Source organism: Pezoporus flaviventris, unplaced genomic scaffold (assembly GCF_033815535.1).
Source record: "Pezoporus flaviventris isolate CSIRO_AGI_PZ_B2104156 unplaced genomic scaffold, CSIRO_AGI_Pfla_v1 ptg000143l, whole genome shotgun sequence".
NCBI classification, from domain to species: Eukaryota; Metazoa; Chordata; class Aves; order Psittaciformes; family Psittacidae; genus Pezoporus; species Pezoporus flaviventris.
In genome coordinates, this window is record NW_026892691.1 from 279,906 (window position 1) to 298,911 (window position 19,006).

The 19,006-nt window shown below is 41.8% G+C and overlaps 1 protein-coding gene across 8 annotated transcripts in view; it reads left to right on the forward strand.

Annotated features, from left to right (window-relative positions):
- The first annotated feature begins 437 nt into the window (after positions 1-437).
- The window catches only part of ANO5 (anoctamin 5), a 59,807-nt gene continuing 41,238 nt past the window's right edge, over positions 438-19,006 (forward strand). For 4 of the 8 annotated variants that reach the window (XM_061479161.1, XM_061479162.1, XM_061479165.1 and 1 more), the window contains exons 1-3: positions 438-551; positions 12,869-12,913; positions 15,722-15,792. In XM_061479161.1, the coding sequence (XP_061335145.1) occupies positions 491-551; positions 12,869-12,913; positions 15,722-15,792 (177 nt within the window). In that variant the 5' untranslated portion in view covers positions 438-490. The remainder of the gene's footprint in view (positions 552-12,868; positions 12,914-15,721; positions 15,793-19,006) is intronic. The other 4 variants (XM_061479163.1, XM_061479166.1, XM_061479168.1 and 1 more) reach the window with 1 other exon arrangement.

Below are 19,006 nucleotides of genomic sequence, written 5' to 3' on the forward strand. Positions count from 1 at the left end.
GAGCTTTAAGGTCCCTTCCAACACAAACTGTTCTATGACTCTATGATTCTCCCCTCCATCCCATTACGCTAGAAGTGATCTTCATGACTTAGTTGCCGATCAGCCTTAAACAATTCTACCCCCCTCCCCACCTCGCCCAGGGGGAATATTCATTCATGCCACATCCCCTTGCCTCTCGGGAAAGATCAACTATGAGAATCCTCTTTTCAGCAGGACACTGGAATTGAGTAAAGTAGAACACAGGCAGCTTGGGCAGGGAAAATTTCTCTCCCCGGGGAAACGAGTTGATCCCTCGGGCGCGGCCCCTACCCGCGGCCACCGACGGGCGGAAACCGCGCCCGATAGCGTCAGCACCCCAGTCCCTCCTCCCGTCCCCGGTGCCCCGCTCCGCCCTTGCGGGAGCTGCGCATGTGTGGGGCGGCCCTGACTCACGCTGGGCTGTGACCCACCCGTTCCCGGTTGCTGCGTGCGGAGGGTGAAGTAGGGTGCTATGGAGCTGCTGGGGAAGAACCGGTCCGAGACCCTCATCGAGATGGCTCTGACTGCCGACGGTAGGACCTCATGGGTCTGGGGGTAAGGGGGTCGCTGCTTTGTTTTCCCGCTCGAGGACTCTGCTTCGGTGGGGACCGGATTCCATGGGAGCGGCGCGGGTGGGAGGCGGCGGGTGCGAGCATGGGGCTGGTGGTAAGAGTGGATCTGGGGGTCCCGTTTCATGCTGGGGCTCTGCAGGCAGTTGCGGTGGGGTTGTTCCCGGCTGGATCCTCCCGACTGTGTCTAATCCTCCGGTTTTCACTGGAAAGAGAAATAACAGACGAAGCCACGTTTGCATGAGCCTGAGCACAGCTGGGTTAGGGCTTTATAAACCAGATTTATATTAAATTAATAATTAAACCTTAAGAAAACGGTGCTTGCACCAGCACCTGTTAAGAAGTAAAAACCAGAGGTAGCCCTTGATTGTGATTTTAAACCTGTTTCAGATGCAGAGCCTTCAAGCAAACTTGTAGCCTTTCACAAAGGCCCGGCTGGGTTTAGGGTGAGAGGACTTGCTGGGTCGCTGGAGCTGAGGTTCCCATTGTGAGGAGTTTGGTGCACTCTGCTTCGGAAGGTGGAAGCATCCTCTTTCACACCTTGCTCCATCTGGGGTGCTCCATGGGTACCCATGAGGTCTCTGTACCAGTTGCAGTGCAGCCGGTGGGTTTGTGTTGGGGCCTTGCTCTTCTGTAGCAGCCAGGTTACGGTTTCCAGATTGTGTCAGAATATAATGGGATTACTTGTAATAATTGTGGTAACATTAAGGTTTCAGAAAATGACACGCTGCAGGTGCCCTCGTGTATTTATCAGCATCTCACCAGGCAGCCCTGAATCAACAGACGCATGTCAGCTACTGTGTTGATATTGTCATAAAATCCCAGACTGGTTTGGGTTGGAAGGGACGTTAAAGCTCATCCAGTCCCAGCACCCTGCCATGGGCAGGGACACCTTCCGCTAGACCAGGTTGCTCCAAGCCCTGTCCAACCTGGCGTTGAACACTGCCAGGGATGAGGCAGCCACAGCTTCTCTGGGCAACCTGTGCCAGCGCCTCACCATCCTCACAGGGAAGAACTTCTGCCTAAGGTCTCACCTCAGTCTCCCCTCTGTCAGGAAAGCCATTCCCCCTTGTTCTGTCCCTACAGGCCCTCTCCAGGTTTCTTGTAGCCCCTTCAGGTACTGGAAGCTGCTCTCAGGTGTCCCTGGAGCCTTCTCTTCTCCAGGCTTTTTTGAGAAACATTCTATAGATATTTTAAAACAGAAGAAAATGCTGATCTAGGAAAAAGTTATTTTTGGAATTCATTCTTTGCCACCAGTCATGAAAATGAAGATCTTGAAGCAGGAAAGAACCACTAAGCTTCTAGGTTGGCTGCTTGGGTTGTGTGTTTTTCCCTCAAAGCGTGACTACACGACAACTAATGTCATTTTAAACACCCTGAGCACTAGTGCAGAACCATGATCTTTGAAATACCTGGCAGTCTTGTTTCAGGGATGTATGACATCAGATAACGGCTATGAGAATGCCCCAAAAGAAGGAGTTGACAATGCCAGAGAGGAGAGGGGTCCGACTGTGGTGAGGCACCAAGTGCCAGATGGCCACTTAGCTTCTCTGGGAGAGCCTGGTGGAGCTAGAGTGTGCTCTGGAGTGGAGAACAGATGGGTGTTACAACCTCTTGACAGCAGCATGTTTCCAGCCGTGTGGGTATTCCTGAGTCATTGACCGTCCCACTGCCTGCGAGCAGGGAAGAGTTCTTAGGAGCTGCTCTGGCTGGGGTCATGCTTCTGGAGCAGCTTGAGGCTAAAAGATATTTACGAAATACTCAAGAAGCATTTAGAGAATGAGGTTAGGAGTCAGGTTTGTAAACGTAATTCCACAGATGTCAGTTTTCCCATCAGTGTCTGGTAGGTTTTTATATTCATCAGCACTGAATATAAGGAGATATGTGGGATTTCTGTGCACAAGGGTGATTCAAAGAGTTTGCCATTTAGGAGCACAGAACTGTCCATACAAAATCTTGTGCCAGTTCAGTTTTTAATTTAATTAGCCACTTTTCTAAAACAGAAACAACCTGAATATGGGGTGATGTGAGTAGACTTTTTAAAGTTTATGTCAATTTGTCATCCGAAAAATCTCTCAAGGTTAAAAGCACCATAAAATCTTCCTTAAATATAGTTTGAAAACGGTTAACACTATGCATATATTGCCACGGGGACATCTCTTCAATCCAAAATCTGCTCTGTGCTTTTAAGGAAAAGCCTTTTTGTAAGGAGCCTCTTAAGGAACCTTCAAGCTATAGATGCCTGATGTGCATGAGCAGGGTCTGTATGAGTCAATAGGAACAAGAAGAAAAAGCATCTGCTGCTCATTTTCCTGAAGGATGTGTTTGTATTTGGATACTATGTGTGTATTTAATCCTGGTTTCCTGCCGCATTTCAATAAACTTGAATGCTGAGGAGCAGGTTGTGGGGATGAAAAACTACTTAAACATCAGCACAAAGTGTAACTCTCAGAGACTGTGTTAAGAGGCTGTGTGCCAAAACTCCTACCTGGAAGGAAGCTTTCTGGCTTCCTGGTGGCTTACGCTCATGTGAGGTAATAACTTCCATTTTCATGAGCATGATTTTGCTTTCTGTTGGGATGTGTGTGCCATTTACCTCAAATTGTAAACCCAGAGAAAACTGAACTTGCAAAACTGGGTTGTAACTATCAGAGGAAGACCACTACACTATATTGTTAGGAGTGTTTCTTTGTCTACGCTGTGTTTTACCAGCATGAAATGTTAATGCTGCAGTAACTGTGTTGTGGGATATATCCCAAGACTGTGGATCTTCTGGAAACTCCTCATTGGCTTTCTGCTATGGTTTGAAGTATGCTGCCATTACACATGTGGTTCTTCTTCTGAAACTTCCAGGAGTCTGATTTGAACTCAGAATGCTCTTAAGACTGGTCTGAATTCAAATGCTTCCTTAGGTTGGCTGTCATCTTGCTTATATTCCTCTAAGAAAGATAGCAAAGCATAGGGAAAAACTGCTGGTGTGACTGGAAAATGCCATTTGTGACACTGTGTTGGCTTCTCATAATGCCTCAGCATCCAGGACCAAATACTGCTGTCATTTTATAGAATGATACTTCACTTATTTAATCAGAATTATTAGGATTCATACTAGCAACATAAAATATAGGCCTCTGTGCAAAACTACATCTGTCTCTAATTACTGGGGTGCTGTATGTAGTAATTTCTGGTCTGTTTGTGGAAATGCTGAATGGGATATCGTGTTCCCACCGGGCTAAACCAGAGCGTTTGTAACGTGAAAGCTGTTTGAGAGATTATGCCCAGGTAATGAAGTAAAAGCTCGGAGAAATTTAGACATAGTTCAGAAGAATATAAAAGGCAGGGGAGAAAATACTCCCTTACACTAACCAATGTGTAGTTCCTGTGTGGAATTTCTTTGCTGGCTGCAGTGTGTCACTGCAGGGGCACAGTGTAAATACAGGTTGGTTATTGGAAGTTAAAACTCCTTTTAATGGAAAACTTCAACTTGGAGGAAAGCCTGCTTTCGGGAACTCATTCCAACAGTGTCACATTATAGCTGTGGTGCTTTTAATGGGAAAATGGAAATATCAAACCCACTCCACTGCAGCTGTTAAATATGGATTTTTACATGGAGATTGTGTCAGTTTAAGAAAAAAATGAAAAGAAACCACCCTTGGACTGGTGACTGCACTTGGATCTGAGTAAAATTAAAACCTCTGTGTCCTGGGTTCAGCAGTAGCAATCATTTCTCCTTCTTAGTAGCTGGTGCACTGCTGTGTTTTTGACTTTCAGCCTGGGAACAACGCTCATAACACAGTTTTTAGTTACTGCTCAAATGTTTAGTCTGACCAAGGACTTTCTGAGCCTCGTGCTCTGCCAGGGAGGAGGGGAAGCTGGGAGGAAGCAGAGACAGGACACCTGACCCAAACTGACCAAAGAGGTATTCCATACCACAGCACGTCATGCCCAGGATGTAACTGAGAGTTACCTGGAAGGGTGAGTTCTCTGCAGGGTTGGACTAGGGATCGGTCGGTGCTCAGTTGGGGGTGGCGAGTTATTCGGTTGGCAGGTGGTGAGGTGTTGTATTCTCTTCCCTTGTTATTTCCTTTGTCATTATTATTATTGGTGGTAGCAGTAGTGATTTGTGTTATACCTTAGTTACTAAACTGTTCTTAACTCAGCCCGTGGGAGTTGCATTCTTTTCAATTCTCCTGTCCGTCCCCCCGGGAGTAGGGGGAGGGAAAGAAGGGGGGGAGTGAGAGAGAGACTGTGTGGCTGACAGAGTTTAAACCACGACACTCTGGAAGCATAATTATAGCTGGAAATTTTCCAGTATTTGCTGCTGTTGAATGAATTGTAGAATCCCAGACTGGTTTGGGTTGGAAGGTCCTTAAAGCTCATCCAGTTCCAACCTCTTGCCATGGACAGGGACACCTTCCACTAGACCAGGTTGGTCCAAGCCCTGTCCAACCTGGGTTTGAACACTGCCAGGGATGGGGCATTCACACTGAAGTTGTGCCAAAAGTCTGGTGTTGCTCCTTGGAAGGTTTTTGTAACTAATTCTTCTCAACTTGCAAACAAAATTTAGAGTTACTTTGCTTTTCAGGCTTTTATTAACCTGTGCGTTAGGAACACATATTGAGAGCTGCAGGCTGTGTTGAAATGCCAAGTTTTGCGCACTGGGGAAGTCTCCATGGAAAAGATAACTGTATCATAAAATGAAAGGGCATTTAACATCTATGTACCAACGAGAAATGATTACTCTGAGGCAAGGAAAAACTAGGATAAGATATAAGTGTGCTGTTGAAAATGTGCCTTTTAAAATTATGCTGAGAACTGTTGGCAGATATTTTGTAAAAAAAACCTAAAGAAACCTACAAAAAAACAAACAAAACCCACACAAAACCAGAAAATCAACCACAATTGTCTTAATATTTAGTATTTGTAAACTAATGAGATGTGTGTGTATATATATACATACATGGAAAAGTACAATCACCTAATACAAATGTGGTTGGACAAGGGGTAATGGGTTCAAACTTAAACAGGGGAGATTTAAGTTAGACATTAGGAGGAAGCTTTTCTCTGTGAGGATGATGAGGCGCTGGCACAGGTCACCCGGAGAAGCTGTGGCTGCCCCATCCCTGGCAGTGTTCAAGGTCAGGTTGGACGGGGCTTGGAGCAGTCTGTTCTAGTGGAAGGTGTCCCTGCCTGTGGCAGGGGGCTGGAACTGGATGAGCTTTAAGATCGCTTTCAGCTCAAACCAGTGTGGGATGCTATGGCAATTTTAATTAAGAAGGTGTAGGTAGTGCAAAAATATTGATGAGAGTTGCTGTGTCAGATGTAAGCAGCAAGTTAATAATGCAGTGAACTCTTCCACTACTTATTGTTATCTGGGAGTTGAACTGAGGAGCAGTGTATTTGACAAGTTGTGCCTCCTGATCCCACAGTAATTTTATTTGGTGCTGGCTTTTCATGTGCCCATGTGTATAAATGCATGAAGGGGAAGGAAGATCCTTGTGTTGTATTGCTAGGGGTAGTTCTTAACAATTATAATTATGGAAGGATTTTGAGGTGTTGGCTAGCTGCAGAAAGCTGAATAATATGTCAGGACTTATTTACAGATTACATCTTGTCTGTGGGAGTTGATTCTGGTTTGGGACATGATTGCTTGGATTATACTATAGAGATGCATGTTTTTCTTTGGAGGGCCTCCTGTGAGAACCTTCAGCTGTATAAAGCGCTGACTTTTGTATGGTGCTCATTGTTTTAGTTTGCTACGTACCAAGAAAAGGTGTGTTAGCAGGAGAGTTGGCGCTGCTGATAAAATGTGCAGAATAAGGCAGGACACCTGAACCAGTGCTGGAAACTTGTCTTGTGCAATGGTGCTGACATGCGTTGTAAGCACTAATTACCTCTAATGCAACATAATGAAATTCTCAACTCACCTATCTGGGTAGGCTTTAAAGGGGTGCAGCCCAGAAAGCCAACTGAGTGCTGGGCTGCACCAAAAGTAGTGTCTCCAGCAGGTCCCCTTCCACTCTGCTCTTGAGACACCCTGCAGTCCTGCACCCAGCTCTGGGGCAACAGCACAGGAGGGACATGGAGCTGTTGAAACAAGTCCAGAGGGTGCTATGGAGATGCTGCGAGGGCTGGAGCAGCTCTGCTCTGGAGACAGGCTGAGAGAGCTGGGCTTGGTCAGCCTGGAGAAAACTCCGGGAAGACCTTAGAACAGCTTCCAGTGCCTAAAAGGACTACAGGAAACCTGGAGAGGGGCTTTGGAGAAGGACCTCTAGGGACAGGGCAAGGGGGAATGGCTTTAACCTGATAGAGGGGAGATTGAGATGAGATCTTAGGCAGAAGTTCTTCCCTGTGAGGGTGGTGAGGCCCTGGCACAGGTTGCCCAGAGAAGCTGTGGCTGCCCCATTCATGCCAGTGCTCAAGGCCAGGTTGGACAGGGCTTGGAGCAATCTGGTGTATTGGGAGGTGTCCCTGTCCATGGTAGGAGGTTAGAACTGGATAATCCTAAGGTCCCTTCCAACCAAAACAACTCTCTGGGTCTTAAGTGTAAGCATATTTCTCCAGAGCAGCTGATTGAATACCTTAATTCCATACCTGCAGTGCTCATATTGCAGTAATGCACCAAAGGCTTCTGAATGTATTTCTGTGTTCAGAATACATCCATGTGTATATCTGGATCACTTGTTTCACCACACATCAAGGCAGAACTTGCACATGCTCTTGCACACTGCAGACCTGCATTCAGCCTCTCTCTTTAGGCCCTGTTCTCATCACTGTTTCTGCTTTAGATGTAAGCGGTGCTTAAGAAATGAGAAGAGAAATTGTCTTTGGTCCTGTTAGCACGGCTGTAATCTGGAATTTTCAATAGATCCTATAGATCAAAGGTTGTGGGATTTACTACTAATTTTCACTGGTAAGGTAGTCTGTTACAGCTTGGGCCACCCAGAATAAATTAAGAATGGATCAAGATTTCTTGTTGCTGTTGCTTGTGTTAAAAGACTTCATCCTAGGCTGCTGCTTCAAACCTGACTTCTTTCCTAGTGCACTCATTGCCACATAACAGTACAAGCACCTCATTATTTCGTCATGTTGGTTTGTCTGGGTCTTTCGGTACAGTTGGAGCTGTACTTCTGTGGTTCTCAGTTAGGACCAGTAGAGGTAGTGAAGTTGCACATGCTGGTTTTTAGGAAATTAGTATATCTTTGGGTAAAGTGCAGCCTTATAACTGGAGATCCGAAGTGTTCCCCTTCCTTAGCAGGCTGCCAAGGGTAAATGTGAAATCTGAGGCCTTTGGCAAGAGAGCAGTGCCCCAGCAAGCTGTGTGGGTACATCGTGATGCAGATGGCTGGCGTTTCATTTTCTGCGCGAGCCCTAAATTAGAAAGTGCTCCATGGTTTGTTATTCAGAAGGGTTTTCTTTAACTATCAGGTAGGTGATTAGAGAGCTATGTCTGCACAATTTACAGTGGGCTAGAAATAGACTATGTTGATGAGTAAGGACTAGCAGATGTGGCTTTGAGGCTATTGGCAAGTTGGGTGCCCTTGTGTACTTCAGCTCCTTTGGTGGACTGGTGCTTACAGAAGAAATTATGGGTGATAGAAGCCATGGTCTGTGGCCTTGCTTGTTTTCTTGGTTGATGAAAACTGTTTCTCTCTGAGGTCAGTATATGAATCCCAGCATTCTTTCATTATCTTAAAGCACTTTGGACCGAAAATATTAATTCTTGCCAAGTCCAATTCACAAGAAAAAATATTTTAAATGGGATTAATTTGTAAAAAGCCTTTTTATACTTATATTTTTGTTGTTTAGGAAGAGAAAGTAAAATACTTGATGAATACACTAGCAAAATTGCAAGTGATATATTTAATTGGAAGCTTGACCAAAATAGAGTTGAACTAGGCAGAATGTGAGAACCAGAAGGAAGGAAAAATTGCATCTGAATTGTCAGAAATTAAACGTCCAAGTAGCATGAAGCAAAGGAACACTGCCACAGGACAGTACGTTTAAGGTGTGGGTTTTTTATATATAGTTTTTCACTTTCTTTATAAAAGTGCAAGTTATATGTGATCCTAATTTATACTAAACCTCTTCCCACAGGTTTTTCACTAGCTCTTCATCATTAGTTCCTTGATCATGTTTTGGTTTTCTCTTACAGTGTCTATAGCAGATCTCTCATAGCAGAATGGACATGTAACGTGTCTATAGAATGGGCCCTCCACTACTTTGGAAAACTTTTATATTGCAAATACTGAAAGAAATCAGAGATTGTGTTCTTTCGGGGTTACACCAGTCATGTCAGTGGAAGTTAGAAAAATGCATTATGAAGGATGCCTTAAGATTTTAAATGTATCTTTGGCAATACTAGGAAAGCAAATCTGTACCTAACACTTCTTGAGGTGCTCAGAATTCCTTTGGGTTGTGATCGGAAGCAATACCATGGTGCCCCTTTGTCCACCTTCTCCTGAAGGAGATGTGAGAGCACCTGTCAAAGCTATTGCCTGAGCTGGGCGTCTGCCTCTGCAGTCAGATGGTGCTGATGAAACCTGTCCCTGCACATATAAATAGTCTGAGTGCAAACAAGCCCAGCCGTTTGCTTCATGACTTTGGCAGTCTGGTATTCCACCACCCTGCTCTGACGAGGTTTATTTGCCATCCTGTTCCCCCCTGTTTATGTGCATCTGAATGCTACACAATTTAAAAATACCTGACTTTATCCCACTCTCACTGGTCTAGGCTTTCTTTTTGATTGCATCTGAACCTATTTATGAGTTTACATATGTTATTCTGCAAAGTTGTGATAGCTGGAAGGTGTAAGTGTTAACTTTAGTGCTCACAGCATGCCTTAGGTCTTGTATATACTGGTGTATACAATATGCTAATAGTTATTGCCTTAACCACATTAAAAAGCCATTGAGGTTATTTTTTACAGCACTGTGCTTGTGGGGTTTTGCTAAAAACATTTGCATGACTTTTTTTTTCCTTTTGTTTTTGTTTTGTTTTTCTTCTTTTTTTCTTTTTTTTTTTTTATCCCAGTGCCTTTTAATTAGAGGGGAGGTTTTTCAGTTCTTTAGAAGAGAAGGCAGGTGAGCGTAAACCTCAAATTCTGATTTAAAATAGCTATTTAGTTTACTAGAGATGAGAACTGAGAACTTCATGTCTTTTTCAAATGCTAAGTGACATTTTCTTATGGTTAGGAATGGGTTTCTCCTCCATTGATTTATGCCTATATTAAGTAATTTTTTTTTTTCCTTTGACTTCTTATGTGTTGATAACTAGCTGTTAATTGGAATCACTTTTTTAACAATGAGGCACATGCTGAAAATTAGTATGTCCATGGAGCAGCCTATAGTTCAATGCAATCTGTTTTCTTTAAAAGGAAGCATAAAGTTCTTTTAAAATATTCCCAATTAATTTTGTTTGATTTACTGAGAATTTAATGTTTTCATTGTTAAGAAATAGTTTAAAACTTTTAGGAGCAGTTCTGACCGTGCATAAATCACCACTTCAGACATAATCCTGAGACTGAATCTTTGTCTCAGCAGTGCAGTTATTACCCTTCAGAGTAACAGGTGAAGTAATAACACTGATTTCACTTTCTCAGGAGCCAGCATACTAGGTGGGTCCTCAGTTCCCCATGGCAACTCCGTCATCCAGCTCTGGGAGGGCATGGTCAATATACACATAAGTTTAATTAATAAGTCATTTTAAAGCTCTGTTTTTCCTAGATATGGAAGCACTTAACAATAGTCATTCTGAAGCTGACTTGGAATGAGTGACCTTCCTCCAGAAAGGTCTTTGTTCAGTGGGCATTTTTGTTAGTGACTCAGTGCTGAATCAGGCTTGTTAGCAAAGATGGAAATGGGGTAGAGTAGATCCTGCTACAGCAGTAATCCCATGGTGGTATCTTGGGGAGCAAAGGTTGTACGTTCCAGATTTAGTGATGCATAGTCATGTTTTACATTGATTTCTCTTTTCGGTCAGCCAGGTGAGGGTATTGAATAATGGCTTCAAGGCATCTAGGACTAAAGTTTTCTTGCTTTGTCTGGTAAGGATGATTAGGAATTTTATTTGTAGCACAAAGTAGCTACCTCCCAACAACTACAATGCAAGTTTCAATGGGTATGTTTTTTTGTGGTGTTTTTTTTCTTGGGGGGGGGGGTGGGGGGAGGGTGTTGGTTTTTGTGGATTTTGTTTTTTTTTTTCTTGGTTGGTTTTGGCTTTGTTTCTTTTTCTGTTCATTTTAATTTTTACCTGGACCATCAAAATTTTGCTCCATGATTCTATGCCTGAGCATTCCTGGCTGTGCCTGTGCTAGTGGTTAAAAAGCTGAGTAGTTTTTCATGGGTCTTCAAGGGCAAGTAGCACAGTTCATGTGGTTGAAATCCCTTCTGCCCAAGCAGGACAGACCTCTCTGTGCTGTTTAGAAGACCAGAACCTGGCCTGTGGTGTCCTTCAGAGTGCTTTCCTTCCACAAAGTGTACTCGTAATTAAGTCAAGCGAGCAGTCCTGTGGTTGGCCCTGTATCCTGGCCCTTCTGTTTGCCTAGTTGAGGCACAACTATTGTGACCAGGACATGGCTTATGATGGGTTGGACTTCCCAGAGAATGTGCAGCTCAGTTTTGGTGCAGAGGGGTACATCACTCGTCTTGGATACCTCACTTGTTCTGTGGCATCATCAACCTGTGCCACTTCCCTCACCCCAGCAGTCAGTTAAATAGGGAGGCCTTGATTTACAAGGTCACAGTTCCTTTTTTGTGATAGCACTGCGTACACTGGTATTTGATGAGATTTTAGAAATGAAATGGTCAAAATAATCAGGATTTATTTTGTGCTTTTATGTTTTCTTGCAGGTGTCTTGAGTTGTAAAGTCTGGATGGCCATTGTAGTCATTGAAGAGAAGTGTTAGGAAAGTCTCACATGTGGTCTCAAAATTTCTCTGTATTTGTTCTGTAAGTTGCAGATACAGCAGTTGAAAAATTGCATATGTCAGCATCTAGACCACGAAAGATTTTTGTCTTTTATCATGGAATGAATAGGAAAGTTTCGAAGGACAACTTTTTGATTCCTGAAATATTAATCATAGTAAAGCACTTCTTTTAACCAGTGGCTCCAGATGGGGAGTTCAGTTCCTTTTATCTTTTCCCAAATTGTCAGTTTGGCCATGTAGAAATAAAGTGATTCAGGCACAGAGAACAAAGTTAAACTAATGTAGAAAGGCTAATCATTTCCTTACACAGGAAGCCATTTTTCATTCTTCTTATAGAAATCATAAGGACCTTTTTTGTGGGGTAAACTATTTATATTTTAAGAGGCAAAAGTGGTCTTGATTATATTCTCCAGTCTTCAGTTCTGGATGTTGGTTTCTGTGAGCTGTTTTGGATTACTGGTGATGTGATCATTTGGGTCTGTAATTGAAATGGAAACGCTCTGTAATTCTTAGGGATGGCATGCTGAAAGTTTATGAGTAAGCTGCCCTGCGGTAGGGTGTAGTTTGGGACAGTTTTATGTTAATAGTGCAAATTACAGGCTGTGTGAAGCTTCCTTATTTCCAATAAAGTGCAAACTCCCAAGACACATGTTTAAGGAGTTACAAATAGCTGTGTGCACAACTGTAAGGCAGTTGGAGTTGACAGTTACGTTGGGAAAAAGGCATTTCTGTCAGCTAGAATATGGGCATGCCTGTGAAAGGGCAGTGATTTGAATAAATATTCAAAGAAACAATTTTAATGAGTTTTGATAGTCATAATGTTCTGTAGTTAATTTTGAACAAAAAAATTGCCAGGACTGACTGCAATTTGTACAGATTCTGTTTTGAAGGGCCTCTTATGATTAATACATGTCCTTATTTGTTCTTGGTGTGCAGACGTTTCTATCTCTTCACATACAGTAACGTGTGTAGTGTTGAAGAACAACATATGATGGTTTTATCAGAATATTATTGGTTTATTCCCATCTTCAGATGCAAAGTTGTCATTTCTTGAAAAAATTGAAAGGGGCTTTGCTTGCTAGCAGAAACTGTCATGGTCCTCCCTGCTGCTGGTGTGGGTAAGTGGTATACGTGTTTGTGTTGCCGGAAAAGGTGCCTGGACAAAAAGGTGAATTTTGGTGTTTATAAAGAGGAACCTGCTCCATGCTGTCTGTATAGGTCACAGTCTGTGGTTTCCAGGGCTTATTCTTTTGTTTGATATAGTGACTGTATTGTGAAGGAGAGAATTACTAAATAGGTTCATGTTAAAAGTGGGTTTTACTTCTGGGTCTTACTGAAGTGTTTTTTCCTTTTAAAGATGAGCTTGTGATTCTCACCAGGTTCAAGCCATCACCACCAGAAGGTATTGTACTAACCAGCATTAAGCCTTCTTCCCTTTTGTGTGTGTCCACTGCCCTTTTTTTTGATGCTGAGAGGCTCTTGGTAGTCAGACTTAAGTTTATATGGGTCATTGATGTCACATACGAGCCAGGCTTTCTGCAATGTGATTTGCAAGTTATGTGTGGACAGAACCAGCTGGGCATCTCTGTTCTGGGTGCTTGTTGCAGTTTTGGGTTGCAGCTCTTTCACACTTTCCTACATGACTTGGACGTATGTTTCTTTTACTGCTCCTATTCAGGAGCTTGTGAATGTATTAAGTATGTTGTACTTCTCAGTTAATGTTTTGCATTCTCTTTCTGCCTTCTTGTGTGCTGCTGTAGGGTTATTCAGTTTTATTTCCTGGATTAGAGATATGAAAAGGATTTAATTCCACAAATACGTAAGTATGTGTGGAATCAGCAGTGTTACTGGGAGAGCATTTAAAAAATCATTGAAACACAGATTGGTTTGGGTCGGAAGGGACCTTAAAGCGCATCCAGTTCCAGACCCCTGTCACAGGCAGGGATAACTTCCACTAGACCAGGTTGCTCCAAGCCCCATCCAGCCTGGCCTTGAGCACTGCCAGGGATGGGGCAGCCACAATAAAATGTGGCATTCTGGATTGTGCTTGTTTCTGAGGTTAAACGTTGACAGCTAAAGAAAGGAAAATCCAGGTTTGTTGCCGCAGGCTGTGGTATCAGTTCAAATGCTCTCAGCAGCACAGGCAAACTGAGCACTGCTGCTCCAGGGACAAGGTGCCAGGCTGTGTCTGCTGCAGAGGGTCAGGTGACAAAACATTTGGGCTTTCTGCTCATGGACGCTGGGCTCACTCCGTCTGGTGAAAGCAGCAGCAGTCGCCTGGTTGCCAGGGCTGTAGGTGAGCAGGCCGCAGAGTGGGATGACGATGATCCCTGGCTTTGGTCCAGCAGGGGTCTGCTGTCTTGATATGCTGCAGGGCTTGCATAAGCTTAGAGCCAGCCCTGTAGGAAGGTGTGGAGCCTCTCCTTGGGAACATTATTGCAGAAACAATTTCTCACAAAAGTTAATCTGAATATTTTGATAGTTGTTTTTTGGGTCAAGACTTCCATGTTGTTACTGCAGTGTTCTCCTGTTATGTGCCATTTGTGTCTCTTGCCTGCTGAATGTTTGTGCTGTGCTGGGAGGTGAACTGAATTCAGTTCTGTCCCTGTAAACCTTCACTGTGTTTGGTGTTCTGTTTTACAGCATAGTCCCTGTATGTAGCATTTATGATATATTTAGGAAGAATGATCCTAAGTTAATTATCTTCACACTAACTTTTTAGAGGTGACTTAATCTGGTCCTCACACATGTATCAGCATATGGAAACACCTTTCTGCAAGTGCATAAGTAAACCTGAAGTGTTCAACTTGTATTTACTAATACAGATTTTGGAGGCATAGTTTGCTTTAGCAGATGTGTGACAACCTCAAATGTCTTTAACATTCGGAAACTTCTTCATTATATGTTATATACTATTATATACCATTACCCTGTTTCTGATCACATCATATGGACAGTTATAAATTACTGAGACCATTTTCTGTAAGTGAACTTAAGCAAAAATTATAGGAAATAAAATGTTCTCAAAGTGTACTTAAGTAGCTTATTATAGATTTTCAAAGAGCCAGTGTATATTCTGCCTGGATGCAATTTTGACAGCAAATACTTACAGGTTAAAAAAAATAAAAGAAGTAGGTTTGGTTTATTGATAGGACTAATCTAACCATAGTTGACAGTGGTCCAGTCTAAGATGTGCCAGTCAGTGTGTTCAATCTAAGCTATATCCAGCAATACTTCCTTGATGGAGAAGGGATTGTGATGAATCCTGTTTTTGGAAGGAAGACCATTCTTAGGTGTTCTAGATGTGCTAAGCTGTTTTCCAAACTGCTTATCCTTTTCCATTGGGGTTGGAGTTATTTAGATGCCTGATTTAGGAGGCTGGTCTGTCTAATCAGCACAGAGATTGTTCTTTACAAAAACTTCTTGCAGCAGGAGCCTAGCTTATGGGCTCTGAATTGCTATCCAAAGGAAATTGGTGATAGAGTAGGTCCAGAGCCCCAAACCTAGCCAACATCTCAGTATGATTTAGGGATCTGAAGATATTCAATGTAGTTTTCCCCTACAATATTAATATTTAAATAAGTGTCCTTGCCCAGCTGACTATACTTGTTATTTTAAAGTTCAGTGCTGTTGTTAAAATTAAGGTAGGAGGTTTTGGGAGTTTGTTGTTGGTTTTTTTTTTTAAAGAACAAGAAGCCAAGTAATTAAAGTTGTTACTACTGCTCTTGATCCTGTTGTCGTGTCTCTTTTATGTGGGCATCTGTAATCCTACGTTATACATCGTTAATCCCTTAGCAACAATAAAACTATTCAATTTCTAGCAAGCAACTCCAGAGATAACTGAACTTTCATACTGAGGCAGTAAAGCTCCAGGGGCAAGGCCATCATGGGAGTAACCCAACAGACACTGGAGACAAGGAAGACAGGGTTTTTCTGTCACAGCTAAAAATAAGTTTATATGACTGCAAGGTTATAACCGGGTAATAAAGACTGAGTACACTGAAGGGGAAAAAATGCTGTGAGACACAACCATTCTTTCTGTATTTTCTGCTATAAGATCTTCTGGTTTTCTGTAGCTGAGTATTATTTTCCAGCTTTTGCTTGTTTGTAGTTCCGTGTCCGCAAGGTTCATGTCATTTTCAGATACAAAAATACTTTAAAATAAGTAATGTATTTATATGAATCTTATCTTTCTTTCAATGTTCCATAGGGGAAGAATGCAATGGACCTTTATGTGAAACTATTTCAACTGCAGGATCAGAAGTCCCTAGCAGCTCTGAGGTAAAGTAGAATACTGACGTTGTTAACATACTACTGGTAGGAAGAGAGAGGAACAGTTGCTGTGAAAGAGAGAATTACTTCTACAAATTACATTTCTTATAGATTGTCTTATACTTCCCCTTTATCCAGGTAAACTTTTTCTTTCTATAGGTTTTTTTTCAAGGAGCAAAACCACAAATGTCACGCTGATGCTCACTGAGTGTTTTAAGGGACTTACCAGTGTTAGTGCGACAACACAGCAGTGGTAGAAAACAGTATGGGCTTAACAGTGTTTCCAGTATCAGTCTTGAACTGAGAATCACGTGGTCATCTAATGTTCTGGCAGGTGGAAAAACATAATGCTTCTTCACAAACCTACCACTTTGTTTTATGCTGTGTGTTACATTGCTGGATTGACAGGGAAATAGAGGCACCCTTGCATTCCTCTGCTCTAGGAACTGCTTGACAGTGCAGCAAGACTTAAGAAAATGAAGATTTGAGTTACAAGAATACCTGTTCCCTGGAACTTGTGCAATATGAAAAACATTCATTTTTTCACAATACCTCTCTGCTTAATATCTACAGTCCACAATATCTTAAATAGGTAGCAGTGTGTGGTTACTATTTAGGGAAGAAACAGATTTAGAAACAGTATTGATAATGTGTTCTTGAAATTTGTATTTTATTTTAATTTCTGTTGTCCGATTTCTTTATTATGGTTGTTGTGCTTAGAGGAAGACAGGAAGAGTTTTAGGTAGGAAAAGGAATAGTTGCTCTGTTGGATTAGAGCCTGATACAGGCCAAGAGCACTCAACAGAAATTGACTGTTGAATTGAATGTTGGAAAACTGTAGCTGTTCTGCTGAACTTGTCCTCGCCTATCTGCAAGAGGCAAACTTGGAGATGGTCACTTGAACACAGAAGTGCTTCCTAGAGTATAGATTTTTACTTTGCTAGCACATGCAACTGTATCATTTAGATGTTTTCATAAATCTGCCTGTTCCATCTTAAAAATTGCTAGTAAGTTCACCTTGCTGCTTTCTGAATCTATTGTAGGAGTTGTAGTAATCTTACTCTCCAGGAAAGTAAGAAAAGGAAGGAAACGTGGGAGAAAGAGTGAAACGTGTTCTTTATGTAGAAGCATGGGATTTTAACCTTATTTTGTTCGAAGGGTGAAGGACTTATGATGAGGAGGGGAAGGAGGCTTTGATCTTGAGCACTTTCTTGTCTGGGAGGTGGTCTCCTTATGAAAAATGTATGGTTACCCTCTCAAAAATTTCTTTTTGATAACTTCATGCTGCCTCATTTCTTGTTTTCTGCTTATGCCTGTGCCTTACGTAATTATTCCTCTTCATAATTTGTTCTTAAATATCACAAAGTATTGTCACATTAGCAATATTAGTCTGTAGTTGATGTGGTGACTTGGTGGGGGGTTGTTAATTCTCTCTCTGCCTCTAAGAAGAGACAGCTTATTTAGCTTTAGGTAGTTTGTTTTTCCAGATCAGCTGGTTATCTGATGTTTGTTTGCATTTCAGTTAATACTTTCCTGTCCTTGGTGTTATCCTACACTATGTCCCCTAATACAGCCTCATTTATCTCATTTTTGCTTTCTAAGCACTAGCCAGACATAAAGTTACAGTTAGTTTTATTCTTCTTGCCCAGTTTTGCACTCTTATTAGTCACAAGAGGCTTGATGATTAGTGTCCTAGGTAGTCAGGGTAAGTCTATCCATAAAGTTTTTCAATTAATTTATTCCAACAGTAAGACAGCCCTGAGATACATATATTTTTTAGCATTTAATGCTAACTTTTTATTGCAACATGTTGTCACAACAGGAAGGATTTCTTTTCTCTGAGTTCTAGGATGCCTTTTATCATCCTTGATGCATTCCCATAGGAATTGAACAGGGTCATCTCACCCAGCATGAAAGTCAAGGCATGATTTCTCCTCTTTTTACCAAGACCCTTCCAAGCTCAGGTCAACATGTTTTGTGCTCGTTTTGTCAGATAGCACATTTCTCTATTTTGTGATTTCACTCTGGGGACAGGTTGATCATGTCCTTAATTTTGCTCATGCAGTTGGAAAATAGGAACACTTGAAAGTCTTACAACAATTTAAATGAAGTATTCTTAAAACAGAAATGAAATTAATTAATGAAAAGACCATTGGGAAAGAGTTAAATGAATTTACATTCTGGTCACAACTGTTCTAGTTGTATTTTGTTTTAGAATAGAAGAAACATGACATAGAGTCACTGTATATTTCTGCTCAGCACCTGGGAGAAAAAGCCAAGGCCTTATTGTTGATTTAGCAACAGAGGAGGGAAACAAAAGAAGTCTAGAAAAAAATATAGTGAGCAAAGAAGGTTACCTATTCATAATTCAGTGGTATTTTTCTTTATTTGCCATCTGTAAAGGAATATGTCCTTTGGATGTAAGAACAATACAAGTAGAACAAAAAAGAAGGTGAAAAACATTCTGTAGCCAGCATATATATACAGAAGTCCAGGGCTCAGAAAACAGCTGAATCTCCCGTCAAAGCTGCATTTTGTCCATCTTCATGATTTTGCCTTTGTGCTCTAATTCACTGCTTCTTGCCTATTTTACACTGGATTTTTACTGTTTTTTTTTGTTGTTGTTTTGGTTTGGTGGTGGTTTGGGTATGTTTTTTTTTTTTTTTTTGGTTGTTTGGTGGGTTTTTTTTTGTTTGTTTGGTTTTGTTTCGTTTTGATCTGCTTTTTGTAGAGTCTCCTTATTTTTCTTCTCTTTTTTAAACTCCCACAAAGAGAAAAGAATCAAGATCACTTGGAGTTCAACAGCTTTTCATATCACAAGCTTTATAGCATGAATCATTTCTAGATGCTTTGCCATGCAGGGCGGCAATGAGATTTTTAGCAAACAGCAGACCAGAGAGGAAAACTAAGGATGTGATAGGAGTATTATGAAATAGGTGCTGCAGTGGAAACTGCTTCAAATAATGCCATTGTTAAAGCAGTAATTCACAGATAGACGGCTGTAGGCAACTGTCCTAATTGAGTCTCTGTGTAGGATCTGCTTCAATCAGTCTTTATGGAGTTCCTGTTCCAAGAAATACATAAATGCCTCTCAGAGTCCTTTCAAGCCAATTGGAAAATGAATGAAATAAAACTTGAGATTTTGGTTTTCCTCTGTGCTATTTATGCAAAGAGCGCACTAGATTATATAATGGTGCAATTCTGTGTTGCATCTCTGTGCAGT